At 35.3% G+C, this 26,669-nt stretch overlaps 1 protein-coding gene, 1 long non-coding RNA gene and 1 other non-coding gene across 5 annotated transcripts in view; 1 reads left to right on the top strand and 2 right to left on the bottom strand.

The window, feature by feature from the left end:
- LOC144221044 (uncharacterized) overlaps nt 1–14,250 on the top strand; it is a 58,571-nt gene extending 44,321 nt beyond the window's left edge. For 2 of the 3 annotated variants that reach the window (XR_013331939.1, XR_013331937.1), the window contains one exon: nt 14,112–14,250. This is a non-coding gene — a long non-coding RNA (uncharacterized LOC144221044). Of the gene's footprint in view, nt 1–4,022; nt 4,089–14,111 lie in introns of all 3 variants that reach the window. The other variant, XR_013331938.1, reaches the window with a different exon arrangement.
- The window catches only part of ITFG1 (integrin alpha FG-GAP repeat containing 1), a 273,114-nt gene that overhangs the window by 33,831 nt on the left and 212,614 nt on the right, over nt 1–26,669 (bottom strand). Inside the window, exon 14 of the mRNA XM_077751420.1 lies at nt 2,228–2,306. Coding sequence (XP_077607546.1) covers nt 2,228–2,306 — 79 coding nt within the window. The remainder of the gene's footprint in view (nt 1–2,227; nt 2,307–26,669) is intronic.
- Nucleotides 22,783–22,889, bottom strand: LOC144221048 (U6 spliceosomal RNA). Its single transcript, XR_013331942.1, has one exon. It is a non-coding gene; the product is annotated as a U6 spliceosomal RNA (small nuclear RNA).

Raw genomic sequence — 26,669 nt, 5'->3', positions numbered from 1 at the left:
AATACTACTCAGCAAGCAAAAAGAATGAAACCTGGCCATTTGCAACAACATGGATAGAACTAAAGTGTATTATACTAAGTGAAGTAAGTTAGGCAGAGAAAGACAAATGTATGATTTCACTCATATGTGGAATTTGAGAAATACAACAGATGAACATAGGGGAAGGGAAGGAAAAATATGTTAAAAATAGGGAGGCAAACCATAAGAAACTATAAAATACAGAGAACAAACTGAGGGTTGCTGGAGAGGAGGTGGATGGAAGGATGGATGGGCATTAAGGAAGGCACATGTTGGGATGAGTACTGGGTGTTATATGTAAGTGATGAATCACTGGGTTCTGCTCCTGAAACCAATACTACACTGAATGTTAATTATCTTGACTTTATAAATAAATTTTTAAAAAGGAAAAATAAAAGAATGTATAGGTTTTGTAGTTAGAAAGTGCTAAGTTTAAGGCCAGCTCTACTAGTTAGGAGTTGACTGACAAAGTTAAATTACTTGAGCTCCCGGAACCTCGGCATCATTAGGTGTAGACTGAGGACTGCCATGCAACGGTGCTGTGAAATTCAATGAGATACTATACACTGAGTCTGCAATAGTGTCCAGCACAAAGTAGGGGCTCTATAATGATAAACAACCACAGATCTATTAATTTTTATTAACAGTTTATACTACTTTATGTTAGATGAAGAAACTGTTTACAACCAGTTAAGAACTCTCACTTTAATCTATTTTGGTTAAGCTTTCTGTTCAAGTTTTCTGTCTCAAATCTTATTTTAAAGAAATAGAAGTCCTTGTACTGGTTTTATGAGAGCATTTCAACTAACATTTGGGTGTCCTAGAATGGGCAAAGCATATAAAGACAAAATTAGGTATAGAACCAGTCTTTACTGAGTCTATAGTCTAATGGGAGATAAGATAGAGATATAACTATTGATACAAGGTAGAGTGTGATAGGTGTTTTAAGAGAGGTACACCATCAAGTTCTACTGACTTTTGGTGGGAAGAGAGTTTATTTCCAGATTTTGAAGGAGGGTTAGTGAAAGACTGATTGCCTAAGTTATACTTTCTTTCTATAAATGAAATAAGTACATCTATTTTTTGTGTGTTCTGGAACACCTTACCTAGCACTGAAAATATCTACATCTTAAAAATCAAAAAGAACTAACTGATAAAAGATAAAACCAACTGGTCCCAGAAACATTTTTTGTACAGTTTGATATGTATCTGAACTAAAACACAGATAAGTAATTTGTTCAAAATGTCTACATCCTTATTCAAGTTTTCTTGACTAACAAGGTGTATTAAAGTGTTTGATTTTAGTTGAGTTTGTCAATTTCTCTGTGAATCTTATTAAACAGCTTTTGTTTTTTGGAATGTTTCTGTGCAGTATTATAATTGAGAATCTTAAATGTGCATAATTAGCTAAAAAGGAAACTCACTCTTGTATATTTGACTTATGTTAGGCTATTATATGAAAAGAAAATGGTCATAAAATGGATTCTCTTTTTGGTGCATTAAAAATGGAAGAGTAATAGCAACACTTTTTATACTTCTTCATGGTTAGGACTCTAGGAGTTTCAAAGAAGCCCATTAATACATTAGGGGTCCTCTTCTTATTTAGGTAATTGAAATTAGAAGACTTGTATTTACTATGATTTGGACCTCATGTCAGTCAGCTAGCCATCTGTCAAAAGCAGACATCCTTTACTTAGTCTTATTTCTTTTTGTTTTGATTGTATTTCCCTTTATTATTTATTCAAATATATAAACACAAGTTTTTCTTTATAATCACATATTAAAAAAACTATATATAACATTGTAGCTTCTAATTCACATATGAGGAAACTAGAATTAGTCTAAGTTGTAGATTGGATTCTTCATTTTTACTTATTCTAAGAATAGCTTTGTTAACTAAGTTACCACTTCACATTTTGGTCAAAATAACCCAGGTAATTTCTCCAAATTTCTCTGTTACTTCAACTGAAAACTAAGGATAAAGATTTGGCTTCAATATGGCTCATAATCAGGATATATGAGGAGTGAATGTTAGTATATTTATCATGAGGACCATTTTTTAATCTGATGGGGAGAAAGACTAAGTTTAATATAAAAAGTGAAGATTATATAAAGGTTGTGAAAACATAATTTTTGTCATCCAGCTTACCTTGACAATATATTGATTAAAGGTGTTTTTGTGTATTATGGATATTGTATCAAGTCTTACCTGAGCCATTTTTCAGATACCCATTTGCATCTACAGTTGTGTACATGATATAAGGTCCAGGCTGATTTACTCCAAAGGGCTACAATAAAAAAGGAATAAATAGTTAAGCCTAGGAAAGTAAGTGATCATTTGAAGTTTCAGACAAATCTATTGCAAATAAGTAAAACATTCTTATATATAATTCTTATATATACACGATATATTATGTATATTATATATATAGATGTCAGTACTTTAAGAACATTTCCATAAGTAGATAGCCTGTTAAGTATTCAAAAGAAAACAATTGTTAGTAGGAAATTTTTAACACTTTAAATGTTTTGATAGTTTGATAGTTCATTATTTTATTATATATTTCTAACATCTAATATTATCTCTTCTTTATTATATAAATGTGAACATTTTAAGCAAAATGTTCTTTACTACTTTTGGTTCAACCTAGAATAGAGCTATAAGAATCTTATTATGACATTTCTGTTGAGTATAGCATTGCCTTTCCCTTCTGGGATGGACTGGACATAGTTCATTTTCCCAATAAATATCAAAATGAATAAAATCCATCCATAATAATTATAATAGATTGGAAAATATTAATGAGTAGTTCCACCACATTTTTTCTCTTAAGCTAGGCTTAAGAGAATACATTATTTTCCAGTTTGGAAAAACATAACTGGCAGAGCCTAGTTACAATGGTGAGGTTTGTCTCCAATTTGTGTATTGTGTATTTGTATCTCCAATTTGTATATTTCTGGAACACTCCTCACACCTTGATACGATGATTTATTTTCTCTATATATCAAGGCTAATTATATTGAGTACAAATAAATCAATGTCTTTAATGAGTATCCTAAGAAGAGATGAGAAAATGATCAAGAAATTCTTTGAACACTTCACAGAATTCAAAATTCTACTGTTCTTCCCAATAAAGTAGAGAAAAATTAACTAAGACATTTAGATAGTCTAAAGACTTAGGTATTTCAATTTAGCCGACATTTTCTTGAAAATAACAAAGCAAGTCTGTCATTTGTAGGAAAATGACTGACAGTATTCATAGTTAATGATAAAATTTGAGTTTCTAAATGAAAGTTGGAATTTATTTCTTTTTTACTTTTAGAGAGAGAGCTCAAGTGGGTAGGGAAGAGAAGCGAGAGAGAGAGAGAGAGAGAGAGAGAGAGGAAATGAATCTTAAGCAGGTTCCACGCTCTGCATTAAGCCTGATGTGAGGCTCAATTCTATAACCCTGGGATCATGACCTGAGCTGAAATCAAGGGTTGGACATTCAATGGACTGAGCCACTCAGGTGCCCCAAACACTGGAATTTCAGAAGACTTGTATCCATCACTGTGAACCTGACATATTAAAAACTTAAAAACTTTTCTGATAGGATCAGTAGTGACATAACAAGTATGATTTTATTTTATTTATTTAATTAAATTTTTAGTAGACTTCAGGTCCAGTGTGGAGCCCAATGCTGGGCTTAATCTCATAACCCCGAGATTAAGACTTGAACTGAGATAAAGAGTTGGACACTTAACTGACTCAGTCTCCCAGGCACCCCTAACAAGTATGATTTAAAAATATTATATAATGAAATATGTTAATATTGGGAAGATCTGCATTAACCATTCATGGATAAAGGAACATTCAAAGTACAAGACAGACCAAAGGATTTTAAAGTAATAGAGTAGAGGAGAATCATTTCTAGAATGGTATAGTAAGGACCTCAAAAATATCCTTCATAATAAAAGCAATGAGAACACCAGCAAAAAAAAATGGTCAAAATAAACTTTTTCAGGACTCTGGAAATCAAACGTTTGCAAGAATCTGAGGAGTATCTCTTCAAGAAAAGAACCGAATATTGGTAAGAATAGTGCTCTTTGCTGCATTTTAATTTGTCCTATTCCTATAACCCTTTCTCTAGCTCTGAAGTAGCCTTGAAAATCAACAGCTCTGCAACTACATTAGCTATGAAAATGAAAAGCCTAGCAGCTAATGGAGGGTCAGAACAGGCTGGTAGTTCCCAAAGCCTCATCCACAGAGAATAATCACTATTTGATGTGTCCGGCAGCTTTCTGAAGAGCTTTTTTCTAAGTATTTGGTAAGACTGAGAGCTTGCACTGGGTGGATAGCCCTATCAAACTGAAACATTTATTAAAAACAATCATTAGCAACTGCTTTATTTGCTATCAGTTTGGGCTAATGAGAGGTTGACCAAATCTTAAAAGGAAAAATGAGATGTTCAAAGACGGATTTTGAAAAGCTCTGACATATTTCTGGAGACTAGGAGGCCACACACATGCGTAACACTGTTTCCAGACAAAAGACCACAAAGGCCCTAATCTCTCACGTAATATCTCATTTAAGGAAATGTCTATCCAATCATATCTGACCATTGGGCTAACTGGGTAGGGACTTCAGTGGCTACACACCATAGAGACTTTAAAGTATTAGCACAGGAAAATCACTGAAAAAACAGAAGCAACAACAATAAACACCACCACCAACAAACCTGGGAGAGAGATCTCCAGGGTTAACACATTATATAAAATGTCTGATTTTTAACAGAAAATTGACACAAAGGAAAGTTTGGTTCATACATAGAGGGAAAAAGGCAGTTAATAGAAATTGCCCCCAAGGAAGCCTTGATGTTTGACTTACTAGGCAGAGATTTTATTATTTTTACTTTTGAAAATTTAAATCCAAGTTACTTAACATATAGTGTAATGATGATTTCTGGAATAGAATTTAGTGATTCATCACTTACATGTAACATCCAGTGCTCAACCCAACAATTGCCCTCCTTAATGCCCATTGCTCATGTTAGCCTATCCCCCCCACCCAACACCTCGCCATCAACCCTCAGTTCTCTGTATTTGTCTTTCATGGTTTGTCTCCTTCTATGTTTTTATATTATTTTTGCTTCCCTTCCCTTATGTTCATCTGTTTTGTTTCTTAAATTCCACAGATGAGTGAAATCATATATTTTTCTTTCTCAAATTTATTTCACTTAGCACAATATACTTTAGTTCCATCCACACTGTTGCAAATAGTAAGATTTCATTTTTTTTTCAACAAATGATATTCCATTGTATGTATATATACACACATCTTTATCCATTCATCTGTCGATGGACATTTAGGCTCTTTCCATACTTTGGCTATTGTCCATAGTGCTGCTATAAACATTGAGGTGCATGAGCCCCTTTTAATCAGCACTTCTGGATACCTGGTAGTGCAACTGGTGGTTCGTAGGGTAGTTCTAATTTTAATTTTTAAAGGAACATCCATACTGTTTTCCAGAGTGACTGCACCAGTTTGCATTTTGACCAGCAGTGCAAAAGGGATCCTGTTTCTCTGCATCCTCGCCAACATCTGTTGTTACCTGAGTCGTTTGTGTTAGCCATTCTGACAAGCGTGAGGTGGTATCTCCTTGTGGTTTTAATTTGTATTTCCCTGATGATGAGTGATGCTGAGACTTTTTCATGTGTCTGTTAGCTATCTGGATGTCTTCTTTGGAGAAGTGTCTATTCATGTCTTTTGCCCATTTTTTGAGGAAACTCCACACCATTTTCTAGAGTGGCTGCACCAGTTTGCATTCCCACCAACAGTGCAAGAGGGTTCCCATTTCTCCACATCCTTGCCAACATCTGTTTTTTCCTGAGTTGTTAATATTAGCCACTCTGACTGATGTGAGGTGGTACTGCAATGTGCTTTTGATTTGATGATGAGTGATGGTGAGCATCTTTTCATGTGCCTGTTGGCCATCTGGATGTCCTCTTTGGAAAAGTGTCTATTCATGTCTTCATGAATTTACTGGTTTCATCTGTTTTCACTGGTTTATTTGTTTTTTGAGTGTTGAGTTTGGGTAAGTTCTTTATAGATTTTGGATACTAACCCTTTATCCGATATGTCATTTGAAAATATCTCCTCCAATTCCATAGGTTGCCTTTTAGTTTTATTGACTGTTTTTTTTTTTTTTCCGTACAGAACCTTTTTACTTGATGAGGTTCCAATAGTCCATTTTTGCTTTTGTTTCCCTTTGCCTCTGGTGACATGTCAAGTAAGAAGTTGCTGTGGCTGAGGTCAAAGAGGTTGCTGCCTGTTTTTTCCTCTAGGATTTTTATGGCTTCCTGACTTACGTTTAGGTGTTTCATCCATTTTGAATTTATTTTTGTGTATGGTGTAAGAAAGTGGTCCAGGCTCATTCTTCTGCATGCTGCTGTCCTGGTTTCCCAACACCATTTGCTGAAGAGACTGTCTTTTTTCCATTGGATATTCTTTCCTGCTTTGTCAAAGATTAGTTGTCTACATGTTTGGGGGTCCATTTCTGTGTTCTTTATTCTGTTCCAATGACCTATGTGTCTGTTTTTGTGCCAGGACCATACTGTCTTGATGATTACAGCTTTGTAATACAGCTTAAAGTCCAGAATTGTGATGCCTCCAGCTTCGGTTTTCTTTTTCAGGATTGCTTTGGATATTTAGAGTCTTTTCTGGTTTCATACAAGTTTTAGGATTGGTTTTTTTCTAGCTCTGTGAAGAATGCTGCTGTTATTTTGATAGGGATTGCACTGAATATGTAGATTTTTGGGTAGTATCAAAATTTTAACAATATTTGTTCTACCAATTCAGAAGTATGGAATATTTTTCTATTTTTTGTGTCTTCTTCAATTTCTTTCATAAGCTTTCTATGGTTTCCAGTGTACAGATTTTTCACCTCTTTAATTACGTTTATTCCTAGGTATTTTATGGTTTTTGGTGCAATTGTAAATGGGATCAATTCCTTGATTTCTCTTTCTGTTGCTTCATTATTGGTGTATAGGAATGCAAATGATTTCTGTGTATTGATTTTATGTCCTGTGACTCTGCTGAATTCATGAATCAGTTCTAGGAGTTTTTTGTGGAATTTTTTGGGTTTTCCATATAGAGCATCATGTCATTTGTGAAGAGTGAAAGTTGGACTTCCTCCTTGCTGATTTGGATGTCTTTTATTTCTTTGTGTTGTCTGACTACTGAGGTTAGGACTTCCAATACTATGCTGAATAATAGTGGGGAGAGTGGACATCCCTGTCGTGGTCATGACCTTCGGGGGAAAGTTCGCAGTTTCCCCGCATTGAGGATGATGTTAGAGATGAGTCTTTTATATATGGATTTTATGATCTTGAGGTATGATCCTTCTATCCCTACTTTCTTGAGGATTTTTATCAAGAAAGGATGCTTTATTTTGTCAAATGCCTTCTCTGCATCTATTGAGAGGATCACGTGGTTCTTGTCTTTTCTTTTATTGATGTGATGTATCACTTTGGTTGTTTTGTGGATATTGAACCAGCCCTGCATCCAGGTATAAATTCCACTTGGTCGTGGTGAATTAATTCTTTTAATGTATTGTTGGATCCAGTTGGCTAGTATCTTGTTAGGAATTTTTGCATCCATGTTCATCAGGAAAATTGGTCTGTAGTTCTCCTTTTTTAGTGGAGTCTTTGTCCACTACCTTGGAATCAAGGTAATGCTGGCTTCAAAGAGTGAGTTTGGAAGTTTTTCTTTTTCTATTTTTTGGAACAGCTTCAAAAGTGTTAACTCTTCTTTAAATGTTTGGTAGAATACCACTGGAAAGCCATCTGGCCCTGAACTCTTGTTTTTTTTTAGATTTTGGATTACTAATTCGAATTCTTTACTGGTTATGGATCTGTAGAAAATAGAATTTTTTTTGTATTTTTCTGTTTCAGTTTTGGTAGTTTATGTTTCTTGGAATCTGTCCATTTTTTCCAGATTGCCCAAATAATTTGCATATAACTGCTCATAATAGTCTCTTATTACTGTTTGTATTTCTGCAATGTTGGTTGTGATCTCTCTCCTTTCATTATTGGTTTTATTTATTTGGGTCATTTCCTTTTTCTTTTTGATCAAACTGGCTAGTGGTTTAATCAATTTTGTTAATTCTTTGAAAGAACCAGATTCTGGTTTCATTGCTCTGTTTTTCTGTTTTCCTTTTTTAAATTTGTTGGTTTGTTTATTTTGTTTTGTATTGTTTGTTTTTTTATTTTGATAGCATTGATTTCTGCTCTAAACTTCAGTATTTCCTGTACTCTGTTGGTTCTGAGTTTTCTTTGCTGTTCTTTTTCTAGCTCTTTGAGGTATAAGGTTAGGTTGTGTATCTGAGACCTTTCTTCCTTCTTTAGGAAGGCCTGGATTGCTATATACATCCCTCTTATGACTGCTTTTGCTCTGTCCCAGAGGCTTTGGGCTGTGGTGGTATACTTATCAGCTTCCATGTATTTCTTAATTTTCTCTTTAAATTCTTGGTTAGCCCATCCATTCTTTAATAGGATGCTGTATTTATTGTCTTTCAAAGTTTTTCTTGTGGTTGGTTGATTTTGAGTTTCATAGCGTTGTGGCCTGTAAATATGCATGGTATGATCTCTATCTTCTTGTACTTGTTTAGGGCTGATATGTCTCCCAATTTGTGATCTCTTCTAGAGAATGTTCCATATGTACTCAAGAAGAATGTGTATTCTGCTGCTTTAGGATGAAATGTTCTGAATATATCTGTTAAGTCCATCCGGTCCAGTGTATCATTCAAAGCCACTATTTCCTTGTTGATTTTCTGTTTAGATGATCTGTCCATTGTGGTAAGCAGGGTGTTGAAGTCCTCTACTATTATGGTATTATTATCAATGAGTTTCTGTATGTTTGTGATTAATTGATTTGTATATTTGGGTTTTTCACGTTGGGGGCATAGATGTTTACAATTGTTAGGTTTTCTTGGTGGATGGACCCCTTATGATATAATGCCCTTTTTCATCACTTGTTATAGTCTTTATTTTAAAATCTAGATTGTCTGATATAACTATGGCTACTCTGGCTTTCTTTTGGCGACCATTCACATGACAGATGGTTCTCCACCCCTTTACTTCCAATCAGAAGGTGTCTTTAGGTCTAAAATGGGTCTCTTGTAACCATTATATAGATGGATCTCGTTTTCTTATCCATTCTGTTATCTTTTGTTTTGTCTTTTTTTTTTAAATTTTTTAAATGTTTTATTTATTTCTAGGAGAGAGAGAGAGACAGCGTGAGCAGGGGAGGGTCAGAGAGAGAGGGAGTGACAGACTCTGAAACAGGCTCCAGGCTCTGAGCTGACAGTCAGCACAGAGCCTGACGCGGGGCTCGAACCCACGAACTGCAAGATCATGACCTAAGCGAAAGTCAGACGCTTAACCGACTAAGCCACCCAGGCGCCCCTTTTGTTTTGTCTTTTGATTGGAGCGTTTATTCCATTGACATTTCAAGTGCTGAAAGATAATGAATTTATTGCCATTGTGTTGCCTGTAGAGTTGGTGTTTCTGGTGATGATCTAGGGTCTTTCCTATCTAGTCTTTGTTGCTTTTTGTCTTTTTTGTACTGTTTTGTATTTTCTCTACTCAAAGAGTCCCCCTTAAAATTTCTTACAGGGCTGGTTTAGGAGTCATGAACTCCTTTAGTTTTTGTCTGGGAAACTTTTTATCTCTCCTTTTATTTTGAATGACAGCCTTGATGAATAAAGAACTCTTGGCTGCATATTTTTCCGATTTAGCACATTGAATATCTCCTGCCACTCCTTTCCGGTATGCCACGTTTCTTTGGCTAGGTCTGCTGTGAACCTGGCATGTCTTCCTTTGTAGGTTAAGGATTTTTTTCTCCTTGCTGCTTTCATAATTCTTTCCTTGTCTGTATATTTTGTGAATTTGGCTATGATATGCCTTGGTGAAAGTTGGATTTTGTTGAATCTAATGGAAGTTCTCTGTGCTTCTTGGATTTTGATGTCTGTGTTCTCCCCCAGATTAGTAAAGTTTTCTGCTATAATTTGCTCACATAAACCTTCCGCTCCTTTTTCTCTTTCATCTTCTGGGATTCCTATGATTTGTATCTTATTTTTGTTCAATAAGTCATTGAGTTCTCTAAATCTTGTATCATGATCTTTTGCTTTTGTTTCTCTCCTTTTTTCTGCTTCATTATTCTACATAATTTTGTCATTCATATTGCTGATTTGCTGCTCTGCTTTATCCATCCTTGATGTGTGGCATCCATTCAAGATTGAATCTTGGTTATAGCATATTTAATTTTGTCTAAACTAGATTTTATTTCTCTTATCCTCATAGAAAGGGCTTCTATGCTTTTTCAACCCCAGCCAGTATTCTTGTTATCATGGTTCTAAATTCTAGTTCAGACATCTTGTTTGTATCTGTGTTGATTATGCCCCTGTCTGTCATTTCTACCTGTTACTTCTTCTGGGGTACATTCCTTCATCTTGTCATTTTGGAGGAAGAAAAAATTAATAATATAAAAAATAAATTAGAAACAAAAGAAAACATCAAATAAAGGAAGCTAGAGCCTAGGTGTGTTTTGGTCTGCTTGTTGAAAGAAGCTTGATAGACTAGAGAAAAAAGAGAAATAAAAGAAAAAAATGGTAAGAAAAAATGTAAAAGTTAAAAAAATTATAGAATGAAATAAAGCAAATAAAATAGAATAAAAAACTTAAAAAAGTAGAAGTAAAATTCCTCTTTCTGTATCCAAGAATGAGGAAGAAAAGAAAAAAGAAAACCTATTAAGCAAAAAAAGAAGCAAGGAAAACAAACAAATAAATGAACTAGGAAACAGAATGAAACCTGAATAAAGTTACATCCAGTTTCCCCTAGAACTGAAACTATGAAGCCCCCTATAGTTTACACACCGAGAAGGGGGAATGACTTGTGCTGGTCTTCTAGGGGATGTGCTTGGAGGCTGCAGTTGGGCAGGGCTTGGTGTAACAGCTCTGTTCTCCACTAAGTGGTGGTACTTATCTTACAGGGGTGGATCAATGTGACATGCTTGTGCATGCTTGCATAAGCATGTGCAGAAGAGGTGGGAATGGCTTCACCCAGCTCCCTAATCTCTGGTACAGGAACTTCATGCTGTCAACAACCATGATCAAGCACCCTTCCTTTGTCTCAGGCCTCTGTCCACTCCCCTCGGCAGATTTAATTGTATTTTATTAAAAAAAAATTTTTTTTTGAGAGAGAGATAGAGACAGCGTGAGCAGGGGAGGGTCAGAGAGAGAGGGAGTCACAGAATCTGAAGACAGGCTCCAGGCTCTGTGCTAGCTGTCAGCACAGAGCGCAATGCGTGGCTCAAACCCATGAACCGTGAGATCATGACCTGGGCCAAAGTCGGATGCCCAACCGACTGAGCCACCCAGGTGCCCTTGGCAGATATTTTAAATCAGCTACTATAAACGTGTTGAAAATCTAAAGGAAATCATGTGTAAAGAACTGAAAGGAATTAAGAGATCAATGTTTCAACAAAATAGAGTACCAATAAAAAGATACAAATAATACACAGAAAAAACAAATTCTAGGGTACAATAACTAAAATGAAAAAAATCACTAGAGAGGCTCCACAACAGATTTAAACTGGTAGAAGAATAAAGAAAACTGAAGGTATGTCAATTCAGATTGTCCAGTCTAAGGAAAAGAAGAAAAATGAGGAATAACAACAGCAACAACAAAAAGAATGGAGCCTCAGTGACATATGAAGCACCACTAAAATAATAACAATAGGATTCCCAGAGAAGAGGAGAGAGAAAAAGTGGCAGAAGTGGAGAGAGAAAAAGAATAGGAAGCAATAATGGTTGAAACTGCTTGAATAAAACACATAATCTGCATATCTAAAAGCTCAACAAACTCCAAATAGGATTAACTTGAAGAGATCCACACCAGGATACATCATCGTCAAACCTCACTGAATACATCATAGTTAAACTGTTGAAAGTCACAGAATTTTAAATGCAGCAAGAGATAACCCATTATATACAAGGGATTCTCAGTATGATGAACAGCTGATTTCTCATCAGAAACCAAGGAGGCCAGAAGGCAGTAGGATGATTATGTTCAAAATGTGAAAGAAAAGACTAGACTTAAATCTATTAAGTCCAGCAAGAAATTCCCTTTAAGAAAGGGAAATTAACACATTGTGAGATAAAAACTGAGAGAATTGGTTATTAAGACACCTAACAGGAATTTCTAAAGGGAGTTCTTGTGGTTGAACTGAAAATCTACCAGAGAGTAACTCAAATCCATACAAATAAATAAGAAGTACCAGTAAATACTACAGGTAAATATACCAGATGGTATAAATGTATTTTTTTGGGTAATTTTTTCTTCTATTTAATCTAAAATACTATTGCATAAAACAATAATTAAAAAACCATTTTGTTGGGTACATAATGCATGAAGATGTAATTTGTCTGACAATAGAAGAACAGAAGGGGGGCAGTAAACTGAGGTACACTGGAGCAAAGCTTTTTTATGCTATTGAAATTAAATTGGTATTAATATGAAGTAGATTGTTTCTAAGATGGAAACTAATTCTGAGAGAAACTACTAAGAAAATAAGTTAAAAAAATAGAGTATAAGAAACAAGGGAATTAAAATCCTATCTAGATGGTAACCAGATTAGAGCTGGAGTGGCCATACTACACTTTAAGACAAAATATACTTTAACTCAAAATTTGTCAGTAGAGACAAAAAAGACATTTTATAATGACAAAAGGAGACATAATTATAAATGTACCTAACAACACAGTTCTAAAATACATAAAGAATTGATGGGAGAAATAAATAATTCAGCAATAATGGCTGGATACTATTATAATTATTAATATACCATTTTTATTAATGTATAGAACGATGAGGCAGAAGATCAACAAGGAAATAGATGACATTACTGTAAATCAGTTAGACATAGCACATGTGTAAAGAATACTGCACTCACCTCCAGTGGAATGCGTATTCTTATCAAGCACACATAGAACATTCTCCAGGGGGGACCAAGAAGTAGACCATAAAACAAGCCTCAATAAATGTAAATTCCCAAATGTATGGAAATTATTCAACAGACTTCTAAATAACCAGTGGGTAATGTAACAGATTAGGAAAAATTCACTGATATGGTTTCAAATTCCTAATTATAAGCAACCTGTGAGTAACTGCCATTTGTTCAGTTTCAGTATAATATCAATCTGAACAGGAAATCAAACATCCCCATTTTCTATTATAAATGTGAGAGAGGTTAAATTTTCTCAGGCCTTTAAACCAAGACAAGAAAAACTGAAAGCAAAAAGAAACAGGAGTATCTTGTCTTCTATTATGCCAGACATGAAAGAGATTTGAAAAAAATGTAAAGCAATGCCACTACACCAATTTTTTAATTTGGAAAATATAGTTATTTTTTTCATAAAATATAGGTTATATTAACATACAATGGGTTTATTGTTATTTTTAAACAAATTAATAGAAACATTAACAATTATTTGTTTTTAATTTCAAATAGAGTAAGAGTGATAGACAAAACTCAAAGAAAACTCTTTTGGGTCCTCAGACCAAGAAGTTTGAGAACTGCTGTGTACATAATGAGTAATAAATCCTACTCTGCCTTCCTCATTTGAAATGATATGACTGATACCTCTGCCTAAAGTCTTTTTGGTCTCTTACCCTACATGTCATAGCATTACACATGTTTTCAGAATTTTTTTTTCCAAGACAGTGCCATTTAGCATTTGTATGAATATTCAGTACAGAATGTACTAAAAAATGATCATGCTGCTACAAGTGCCAAGATATCTGGAATAATTTTTACTCTGTGTCTCTTCTAATACAGTAGAAATGCTAGGAGTATTGCTATATCTATAGTATCTTTTATATACCTGTTTTATATTAATGCTGTTCCAAAGCAAATCTGAATTTTTATAAATTTATCATTTGGGGAGTGCTTATTTTTAATATTAAGGAATTTTCAATTTAAAAGGATTAAGAATTTCTGAAATAATTCCTCTAGTTCATGTAAGTATTTACATATACATCTTAAATTCCTTTAGGTGAATCCTGAAAAGATATGCCAGGAGCCCAAACTATGCAACTGTCAATCAGGAATGATGCATAACACATCTGTGAATTTCATATTAATTTCTTCCTCACACTTTCTCTGAAATAAATTTTGATATGTTATGGACTGAATGTTTGTCTGCACTCCACATTTATACATTGAAGCCACAACTCCTAATGTGATAATATCTGGAAGGTAATTAGGGTTAGAGAGGTCATGAGAGTGGAACCCTTGAGACACCACAGAGCTTACTCTCACTCTCTCTCCATGTGCTCAAACCTAGAAAGGCCATAAGAATACATAGCAAGATGGTGACCCTTGGCAAGCCAGGAAGAGAGCCTCCATCAAAACAAGTGACCATACTGATACCCTGATCTTAAACTTTCAGGTTCCATAACTGTGAGAACATAAATTTCTATCGTATTTTGTCATGGTAGTTTGAGCTAATTAATATAATAATTTTAGGCCTTTGAGTTATTCCATATATTGAATATATTTTACATATTAGCTTTTCAAATTCTGAAAATAATAATAGTTTTTAGAGTCAGACAATATGGATTCAAATTTCTCCTCTTTAATTCATTTTCTGTGTGATCTGTGGCAGGTTATTTAACTTCTCCCTGTTTCAGTTCCCTCATCTTAAATTAAGGATAATCAAAGAACCTCTCTCATAGGATTATAGTGAAGACTGAATAAATATGTGTAAAGTAATTAGAACAGTGCCTGGCACACAGTAAGTACTCAATATATACGCATTATTATTTTTTAATTTTGGTAATAAAATCTCAATTTCAGTTATGCTGAACTATTGAGTGAGCAAAATTATTTTAATCACAACCAGAAACATTTGTCAAGTTTACCTTCTCATTTTCTTTATTTAGGATTCTAAAACTACATGAATAATTTATTTGCAAAAATATCTTTGGAATAAAATTTCACTTCCGAGTATACATAATTGCTGTGTAAGACAAAGTTGGCCTACAGTAAATCGCTTTCCCAAAAGTCTAGAGCTGAGGACTGGACCTTCAAACTTTAGAGAGCACTGGAATACCTGGAATAACTGTAAAAATACAGACTGACTGAGTGCATCCCCAGATGTTATTTCATATGTCTGGGTGAGCCCTGTGGATGTTCTTTTCTTAAACTTTCCAGAGATGCTGATGCCAGTTGTTTGGAGAACCCACTTATCTCCTAGGACTACATTTTGTATACTTTATAAAAATTGGCAGTTTATGAGAGTATTTAGTATATCCTAAGTTTTTTGGTTGATGATTGGATTTGATTGAATACAAGAGAATAAAATCATTGATTCAGTTGGGTACACAAAAAACACTGTTTGAGACACTTCTTCTTCCTTTCAATTGCTTGTAGTGGTGCAGAATTTATTTATTTATTTTTTATAGTGGCAAGGCACCTTTCTTAACCAATACAAATTTTGCAAATCAGTAAAATGAGGTTCACAGAATTGAAATTTCATAGACTTAAAAGGCAGTGAGATTCAAGTTGGGAATTAAGCTTTCTGAATTATGTTATATATATAATCTGAAATGTTTAGATTTACATTAAATTATTTAGCTCTTAAAAGGCATGATCTGAAAGTATTTACCGTGTAAGTGCTTTCACGTGGCGTATACTATTATGACAGGAGCATAATCATTTTCCATCTGTAACTACAAAATAGCATGACCTTTTCCTCTTAAGGGCAAAGTTAAGGCTGTCTATCAGATGTTTTAAGTGAAGTGTAGGATCTTGTTGGAATATGCGTGGGAGTAGAATTCCCTTGACAAGCAAGAAAGCAAGTAGTATATATTAGAAAATATGGATATTTCAGCATTAACCTTTATTAAATTTGCAAGCAAATTTTAATTTGCAAGTGATTTAAATTGAGATAAAGAACAATCATGTAGATGGGAGCACTCCTATCTTGAGCAATATACAAGAGTATTTCAAATGAAAGAATCTTATAGCTTATGCAGTCTCACAAAAGACAATTTAAAATGATTTGGAGGGAACATCTCTGAAAGAGCAAATATTTGATTGAATGGATATTTAGGGTGCTATCTTAAAAAGTTTAGTTAATCAGAGAAAGATGAGAGTAACTTTTACTTTTATTGTTATTCTGCCCAGATGTCCGCAAACTTTTTCTCTACAGAGACATATAAACAGTAAATATCTTAGGCTTTGTGGACCATAAGGTCTTGCACTGGCAGTTACTTTGATATAGCATTAAAGTATCCATAGATAATATGCAAATAAATGAATGTGGTTGTGTTCCAATAATATTTAATTCACAAAAACAGGCAGGAAGCTGGATTTGTCCATTGGGTAGTGTTTTCTTTCCCTTGTTCTATTCAACAGAAAAAGCAATAAGGTAGAAATTATAAAATTCTAAGAAGTCTGATATGGATGCTCATTCTAATGTAAGGTTTATGTGACAATGATATGTTTAATGTTTTCCATATCCATGGGATAAGGAAAAGGTGCTTACTATAAATGGGAATACTTATAACAATATATAAAGTAAATAGTCTCTTTTAACTTCCTATGGTAAATGAATAATTATGGAGTTTCTATAAAATGAACTGTTTTCTCTTTGAAATTCCTCTCCTATCATAGAATGCAAACTGAGGTCAATATTCCCCCCTACACATTCCCATGGAGAGCTAACATCTAGAATTAGCAAGAAGTGTATTAAATGTCTTTTTTCTTTTTTTGAGCTGCTCACTTTCTTCAAAGAAACTCTTGATTTGTTTTTGCTGTGGATATTTGATTTCCTAAATAATCCAAGTCTATTCCCTTCTTTTATGCTTTTACTCCATCCATCCCTCTCCCATCCTTCCAATTTTTAACTACCTGAACTAGGTACGTTCTTCCAATTATAACTTTACTTCTGAAGTGCTTATCATTCTTGTAATTATTCATATGTTCTTGGATTGTGAATTCCATGAGGTTGGGCACAATTTTGGATTTGTTCACTGCTGTATTGTATCCCCATGTTTTATAGTGGAGCCTGGATCATGGTAAGTGCTCAACAGCTATTCTTTTCAATGACTGAAGGAGTGATGTGGTTTTGTAATTCAGCTCACAAGAATTTACTCTTAGAAGCCACAGGGCCTATAGTTATGCTAACCTTAGGCACTAAAGAAATGATGCCTTCGCATATAATATTTTCCTCTACCTGGCATGCCCTCCTTCTGCTTCTGTACCTACTAAAAGCCTAGTTCTTCAAGACTCAAGTTATGGTCACCATGGAAAACTACAGGTTGTCCCTTTTACCACTCCAGGGGGTGCCACTGACATCGACTGTGATATGAATGGTGAAACGTTGGAGTTGTACAACATAAAGGCCACTCCCAGTTCAAATATCTCATTCTACTACTATACTGTACTAGTGTACTAGACTGTGATCTCTGTGAGGACAGGGATTTTTGTCTCGTATAGCACCTAGGACATAGCAGGAAGTGAATAAATAAATATTTATTGAATACAATAATGACCTCTTCAGTCATAAAAAGTCATTGATCCTCTATGTCTTACACCTTGTCCTTGCTTCCAGTTTTGCAACTTTTCTGTGGAGAATGATGTTTCTAAGTGCCTCACGATTACAACCCAGTTCCCAATGATTCTGAATCTTCTTTCTTATACTGGAATGTGAGGGTTTTAAAGAGCCCATAATAATAAGATTGAAGACATGATGCCACATCTACACACAGGCAGATCAATTCCCCATAGAAATTTTTGTAAATTGTGCACAACCATGTTTTAATGTGGCCTGAAAGTTTCACCTCAGGGTGTGGTAGATGCAGTTTAGGTCACAAACCATGGTTTCTCAGAAGTACTCTTTTGAGAGTGAAGGCTCTAGAAACTTGGATAGGAACCACAAATAAGCCTTAATGAATGAAGTTATACTCAGAGATGCCAGCCCAAACATAAGGTACACCACCATGCATTGATGGCTTGAACTCTATGAAAGAGTGGTGTCCCCTGTTCTGAAGAGTTGGGAGAAAGGAGGGATTGTGTCATAAGCATGGGTGACCAAACCTCGTATTTTCAGCAATGATATCTGGTATATTGTAATTTCATATTCTGAGTATTTTGGGGTCTCAGACCATACAGAAGCATTTTTTTCTCTTGTATTCACTACAAAGCCAAGGATTTACCCACACTTTCTTGGATACACCTCACAACACATTTGTACAATTGTTTTGTGTTAGGCTGAAAAAGTGGTCAAGCAATCATTGCGTGTATAACCCTGGGTAAGCATTGCCAAACAATGGCCCCTGTGACAAACCTGGCCTGCATCTTGTTTTTATAAATTTTTATTGGAACACAGCTTTGCTCATTGTTTACATGTTGTCTATAGCTGCTTTTACTTTAGAGCTGAGTAGCTGAGATAGAGACCATGTGACCCATAAAGCTGAAACTATTTACTCTCTGTTCTTTTAGAGTTTGCCAACTTCTGGCTTAGGAGATGAAGCCTCCTTCTCATTAGAAGCAGTCACGTTGTAATTGTCTGTTTTTGTTTTTATTTTTTATTAAAAAATTTTTTTTTCAATGTTTACTTGTTTTTGAGAGAGAGAGACCAAAAGAGACAGAAGACAAGTGGAGTAAGGGCAGAGATTGAAAGAGACACAGAATCCACAGCAGGCTCCAGGCTCTGAGCTGTCAGCACAGAGCCTGACATGGGGCTTGAACTCATAAATTACAAGATCATGACCTGAGCTGAAGTCAGACACTTAACCAACTGAGCCACCCAGGTGTCCGTTTTTGTTTCTAAATTGAAGTCTAGTTAACATACAATTTTATAGTAGTTTCAGTTTGTTTTTATTTTTAATGCAGAAACATATTTGTGGAAAACATTTCATAAATTGATTTAATAAACTTTGGTAAGAAAAAATTAAGACATTAGCTATTCCTATGGAATGCTGAGCCCTTTACCCCCATCATCTAGTAAGTTCACTTTGTGTGAAAATCTTAGTACAAATCTCTCATATTGTCCCACCTTTCAAATGTCACATCTGATATTCATTGGAAAGAATTCAGAGAAGTTAAATGAAAAAATATTGGTGATCTCTCAAATTTTGCATTCTATAAGTAAACAAGGACACTTTTTGGCTCATTTTTCTTATTCTATGGTGTGTCATATTGATACAATACTGTTTAGGTATTGTATTACACAGATTGTTTTAAACTAACTGTCCTCTGTATGCCTGTTGAATAATAGAAAATCAGGGCTGGAATACATCTCTTTTCTTCATTAGACTATCTTGTTCAGTAGCCTAAACAAATCTTGGGGTTTTTATGTCACTGTTAAGGACCTGATTATCTAAGGATTTGTTTTAAGGTTGGGATCCTACCTGGAGACTATAGTATATTTTACATTATTGGCTCTGGATGGTAGAACTAAACTGGAAGAACTTGTAAATCACATTATGTTAGATAAAATCAATATGAGGTTTAATATGCAATATGAAGTTTATGATTCCAAAATGTTAGAAAAATAGCTGACTTACAGTATAGACTTTATTTTTCTCACAGGTAATTTTTTATCTTGTTCATGTTTTTTACAAACACTCATGGACATTTTTCCTTACCTTCATTAGTGTTAGCCATATTGCCTAATTTAGTTCAATATTGAATTTTTTTCATTATTTCTTACTCATTTCTTCAAGACATTTAAATTCAATAAATTATTCAATTTTGGTTATTTTCCTGTTAAAACTGCAAAGTATTTTCCCTTTGTAAAGGACTATAAAAGGACATTAAATGCAGAAAAAGTTAATTTTTTTTTTATCTTTGTTACAAGAAAGATGATATCGCCATTGTCAGGTATGATAAGAAAAAGGTAAATACTTAGAATTAAAGATAGAATAATATTTAGAAAAGATATCAAAGAAAAAAATCTGTTGTGATCAATAAATATTTGTTCTAGGAAAACTTAGTATAATTTTAAAGATGGGAGGGTAAAAGCACCAAGTCAGATTATTTTGCTTAAAATAAAGATGAAGAGAAACTTAATTGGCTTATACTTTCTCAGATTATTCCTACACAGAACAAATAAAAGCTAAGGATGAAAAAAATGTTAAAGGCACATCTTGTTCTGCTACGTATATTAAAAATCTGTTTGTAGTAACAATTGAAACATCTGTCTCATAATGAGGTATCTCTGTGAACATAAGTAAGGGATGTGTTCCCTTTATATCAGGGCTTTGCAGAATGCATTTCTCTTGTGAATAGCTCGTAATTTATTCTGCAAATGTTCAGTCTTAACAATGAATATGTGATTGTGGTTAAGAGGTGGTATGGTAAATTTATGAATGAAGGCTCATTTAAAAGCAAACCAAATTTTAGGAAAAGCTCATTTATTCATATATAAATATTTATTGTGCTACTAGGTGTCAGGCCACTGTTGTTAGGGAGTAATAACAGAATAATAAGACCCAGTCTCTCTTCTTCAAGGACTGAACACAGATAACACACCAACTACAGAAGTGGTAAGTAGCAGGACTATGTATAGGGTGCTAAGAAACAACAGATGGTGTATCCAATCCTGTGTCAGTGGGAAGCCCAGGAATGATTTTCAGAGGAAATACTGTCTGAAAGCTGACCTGAAGGTTGTATGAAGGAATCTAGGAGAAGGTGGAGAAGAGGAGGCTTCAGAGCAGAGAAATAACATGCAAAAGGCTGGAGATGAGACAGTATGGCAGAACAAATAATTACGTGTGGCTGAAAGAGTTGGGAGTGGGTGTGAGGAGGAATGGTAAGGAATAAGGCTGAAGAGGTAAACAAAAGCTCATACTAGGTCAGACTGGGCAAATTAGATTTGGACCATTTATCAAGGACAAAGAGAAGCCACTGAAGGTCTGTATTTTAGAAAGATCACTGGGTTACCTTTTTGAAGGATGGCTCAGATAACTCCCAACAGTCAGTCATTAAAAGCAAGAACAATGATTACCTAGACTAAATGATGATGGGACAGAGGAAGTATATTTAAGGGTTGAGACCAATAATTTAGTAGATCTGGGGGTTAAGGGAAAGAAAAAAGTAACTAAGATAGGGAACATAGGAGTGGACTGAGTTTTTGTGGGGAAACACTGAATTTCAGTTTTGGACACTCAGATATAAAGGTCTGAAGCTCAAGAGAGATGGCTTGAAAACAGGTTTGGGAGTAATCAGCATACAAAAGGCAAAACCAAATAACCCAAAACAAAACAAAACAAAAAACAAAAAACAAAAAACAAAATCCACTAAACAAATCAGGGAGAAGCTGAGATAATTGAGAGAGTAGAGAACCTAGAGTGAGACTCTGAGGAGCACCCGCATTTCCAGGTTGGCACAGGAAATGTCCACAAAGGAAACAGGAGAATGGCCAGAGAGGTGGAAGGGGAACCAGGAAGGGTAAATATAAAGGAAGCCAAGGAAAGGGGAGTGTTCCTAGGAGTGGTCAGGAGAATCAAACTCAGGTCAAATGCTAGATTACAACAGTGGGTTAAGGATATGAAAGTAACTAATTGGGAGAGACCCAATGGTGGACAACTTAATAAGTTTGACTGGGAAGTAAAAACAGAGATTGGGTAATAGCTGGAGAGGATATGAGGTTCTGAAAAGTATTGCATATCTGCTCTTATTGATAAGAGAGATTTGGGCACTCCTTAAATGCTGAAGGGAAGGCAGCAACAGAGAGGCTGAGGTTGAATACACACACAGGCCAGGTAGAATAAATAATGAAATGAGGTCCCTGAGAAGGATGTGGGACCCACAGCATAATTAGTACATTGATTAATAAAAAGAAACAGCAAAAGGGATGGATATGGATAAAGAGATTATTTTAGTGCTATAGAAGATAACTGCAATTGGTAAGCACAGGCCCTGTGCTATGTTCTAGGATAACTGGCAGGCAAAATAGATCCTTCTTCTATCCTCATGAAGCTACTTAAAAGGAATATGGATGGATTTTTTGGTATACAAAAGATTAAAGGACTATTTCCAACTCTTTGTTCAACGAGAAGAGTACTCATATGCCTGCCTAAAGACTCATAATCCATAAAGTGGGAAAAGTCAGCAGGCTTTGGTTAAATGAATTACCAAATGACAGAGAAAGAAGCTCTAATCTCCACTAACACAGAATATATGTCATATTGAGAATAAAAGATTAAAAAAATTAGCTTGGTATTTAAAGAGAAAAATCAGGATATAGGAATAAAAATATTCTTTTGATTCATAGATGTTTATGATAACTCTCACTAAAAATATTGATATCCATATTTCATAAATTCATGAGATGTATCAAAAAATGTTCACATGATAAGAAAAAAGTCATGAAGTCAAATAGACCTCTAGTTTTATCTTGAAGGCAAACAGAACACCAGCATTTCTCAAAAATTTGGAATCTACTATCTTTACTAATACAGGGATATTATAGAGGCAGGGAAATAACCATTATTGACAAAGAACAGCAGATACACTTTTTGAGTATTTATTGTGTATTAGGCCTCTACTATAATTTGCCTACATTAATTCTTCTAATCCTAATAAAAACCTTAGGAGGGAGTGTAATAGGCAGAATAATGGTCCCCTAAAGATGTTTACATTATCCCAAAATCTGCTGATAATTTATTTTGCAAAAGGGAATTTGCCGATGTGATAAAGGGTTTTTTTCCCTTAAGAATGTGAAATGCTTCATGAATTTGCATGTTGCTCTTACCCAGGAGCCATGCTAATCTTCTCTACATCACTTCAATTTTAGTATATGTGCTGCTGAAGCAAACACTTGATTAAGGATCTTGAGATGAAGAGATTACCTTGGGTTATCCAGATGAACCCAAGGTAATCACTACAGTCCTTATAAGTGAAAGAGGAAGGCAGGATAGGTTAGGGTCAGTGATATAAAGATGCTACATGGTTGGATTTAGAGATGGATAGAAGATCCATGAATCAAGGAATATAGGTAGCTTTGAGAAGTGAAAGGCAAGGGAATGGATTCCCCTTAAAGTCTCTAAAGGAATGGAGTCCTGCTCAGTGAAGTGTATTTGTGCTTTGACTTCCACAACTGTAAAAGGATACATTTGTGTTGTTTGAAGCCACTAAATTTATGGTGATTTGTTACAGCAGGAATAGGAAGCTAACATAAATGAATACAATTAGTTTCCCCATTATATAGATGTGGAGACTGAGGCTTAACAGGAGTTAAATAACTTCCCCAAAGTAACTGAAGACAGTTGAAGAAATTCTCATTTTACATTCTTATTTTCCCTTTGAAGTAGGAAGCTAGGTCAATGACTGAGAAATGAAGTTGGGGATGGATGTAAGAGGATATTGGAAAATATATAAAATAGTTTTTATGAAAAGTGAGAGTTTCTGGTCTAACACGTAAAAAGTCCTTATCTTAGAGAGATATACATGGAAGTATTTACAGAGTATAAGATATGATGGATTTTCCTTAAAATAACAGGGAAGCTGTGAATGGAATTAGTAGGTGGGGGTATATGATGACAGTGTTAGAGCTGGATGGCAGTATGGGCACAAGGAGTTTTATTAATATTAACCTCTACTTTTATAGATGTTTAAATTTAAAAAAATTAAAAACATTTCAGGGTAAAGAACGATAAATAACATAGGTGAAGATATATTGATACATGCCATGGAGTACCAAGAACAACTTTTAAAATAAAGCAACACTCACAGAGAAGCTATCAGTAGTGACTGAGGAAAAGTGAGTGGCACAGGGAGGAGGGTCAGAAGGTGAGAAGGAGGGATGGCCAAGTGGCACAAAAAAACTTTTAGATATATGTTTCATTATACTGGTGTATATGCATATGTATATATATCCATTTAAACATATATAGTATATATACAATACATACATCATAACATCAAATTGAATATATTCATTATAGTTTACTGCATGCCAGTTATGCTGTAATAAAGCTATAACAAAGAAAAATAAAGCACTACTGATAAAAATGCAAGGAGAGGGGTACCTGGGTGCCTCAAATCAGTTAAGCATCCGACTCTTGATTTTAGCTCACGTCATGATTTAATGGTTTGTGAGACTGAGCTATGCGTTGGGCTCTGTGCTGACAGCTTGGGATTCTCTCTCTCCCTCTCTATCTCTACCCTTCCCCTGCTCTCTCAAAATAAATTAACTTAAAAATAAATCTTCCAAAGAAAAAATGCAAGAAGAATTTTTGGTCTGACCTGTAAAGAGCTTGGAAATCCTGACTCCTGTCCTCACAAAAAGAACAACAACAACAAAAAGCTGAAGAAAGTAGAAAGCAACTCTCCCTAGATTCAGAGAACTGAGGTCACAGGGCAAACTGCTACCCTGAAAACTGGAGAGAAGGGCGGATACAGAATCACGGCTACTAGGAACAGAGGTCTAGAAGCAGATAACTGAAACTGGAGCTAGTACTGGTAGGACACTTAAACTGTAATGGAGAAGTTGCTGGAAGCTCCATAGGAACTAGTTTGAGAATTCAAAACTCTGGGGGACAGAGGTAAACAGTCTCGGAGGAGCCCCACACTTGTGAGTTTTACCTCCAGAAGTCCCACCAGATTCTCATAGGGAAGACTGGGAAACATAAAGAACTCTCATGTTTCTAGCACAGGGAGGGGAAGTAAGCATTCTGACATATGCCCAGAGACCTCAGTTCTTAAAACCTTGCCCTTAAGGAAAACTATTTTACCAGATCTTTTCTTTGTAGATATTTCTTTCTTTTACAGTTTATTGTCAAGGTGGTTTCCATATAACACCCAGTGCTCATCCCAATAAGTGCCCTCCTTCATACCCATCACCCCTTTTCCCCTCTCCCCCACCCCCATCAACCCTCTGTTCTCAGTATTTAAGAATCTCTTATGGTTTGCCTCCCTCCCTCTCCTTAACTATTTTTCTCCCCTTCCTCTCCCCCATGGTCCTCTGTTAAGTTTCTCCTGTTCCACATATGAGTGAAAACATATGGTATCTGTCCTCGTTCTGGCTTATTTCACTTAGCATAACACCCTTGAGTTTCATCCACATTGCTACAAATGGCCAGACTGCATTCTTTCTCATTGCCATGCAGTATTCCATTGTATATATAAACCACATCTTTTTAAAAAAATTTTTATAGTTTATTTATTTTTGAGTCAGAGACAGAGTATAAGTGGGGGAGGGGCAGAGAGAGAGGGAGACACAGAATCTGAAACAGGCTCCAGGCTCTGAGCTATCAGCACAGAGCCCGATGCGGGGCTCGAACCCACGAACCGTGAGATCATAACCTGAGCTGAAGTCGGACACTTAACCGACTGAGCCACCCTGGCGCCCCTATAAACTGAACTAGAGCACAAAGCTAGGTGTTCTGATTATAGTCTCATACTTTTACTACCCCAGTTAAGCACTGCAAGACCAACATTGGGAAATTTCACATATTTGAGACATGTGGAAACAGACCCTAACCCAGAGATTTGCATGCAAAGATTTAATTTAGACTCAACTCCAAACCAACAGTTATTGGCCCTTCAGAAATGGCCCAAATAGAGGCAGAGAAGCCAGGCATTTGTATCCTGCCTTAATCAGACATTGCCTGCAGGCAGTCTCCAGGAAAAGCTTATAACTAGTAGGAGCCAGCTCCCTTCGGCTGAAAACAGTGTCCAGGTAGGAACTGAGCTGTGTATCAGCAGCCAACACTGGGAGGAGCTCAGGGAATAAGTGCCTCAGTCCTGAAGAGAACATCTAGACAATGTATCACATCCATTATGAATGTATATGAGTGCCTTTCAAGTCCATCTGCTTTCAAAAACTGTAGATGTATAGTAGGGGAGACACGGGGAGGGGAATGCAGAAGATGTAGGAGAACTCTCTGTACTTTCTACTTAATTTTGTAATGCTCTAAAAAAAGAAAGTCTGTTTTTAAAAAAATTTAAAGTATAGATGTAATTAATCAGAGGCTAAAGATTAACTTGGTGATTCAGGCATTGTCTACCCAATCTGTGAAATATTCAATTCCTCTTCCTTCCTGTCATTGACCATATCCATTACATGGTCAAGCAAAGAACTTTAAAACATTGAAATGAAACACACTCATTTTACCTGGCAGAAAAGTGGATAGGAAAGGCTGTATGATTAAGTTGGCTGCAGGTAATACTTCTGAGATCAATAATGTTCTCATTCTCTTTATCTTAAAATAAAAGCAACTTTAATTGTATGCAGAACTTTCATTTAGAAAAGTCACATAAGTGAAATTCAGCCTGCAGAATTGTTCTTACAATGATTATTCCAACAGTCCAGCACTTTTGGGCTTTTTTATAGGTGACATATCTGCCTCCAATTCATCCATTTATTATTTTCTTTGCAGTTCAGATCTTGTTTAACTGCCTTCACAAATATCATTTTCCTACCCTACTGATATCACAGATCACAATTTTATGACAACCTAAAACAAGTGAACATTATACTTCCCCAGTTATCCATGTATCAAATGTATGCCCTCTTGTATTTTATGAAAAAGTGGACCTTCTTCACATTGTTTTGTACTAAACATAGTAGAAAGTTTTACATCAGGTTTATAACCTG

The sequence above is a fragment of the Crocuta crocuta genome, unplaced genomic scaffold (genome assembly GCF_008692635.1).
Source record: "Crocuta crocuta isolate KB4526 unplaced genomic scaffold, BGI_CrCroc_1.0 scaffold124, whole genome shotgun sequence".
Classification (NCBI taxonomy): Eukaryota; Metazoa; Chordata; class Mammalia; order Carnivora; family Hyaenidae; genus Crocuta; species Crocuta crocuta.
This window is presented reverse-complemented; position numbering and strand designations above follow the sequence as displayed.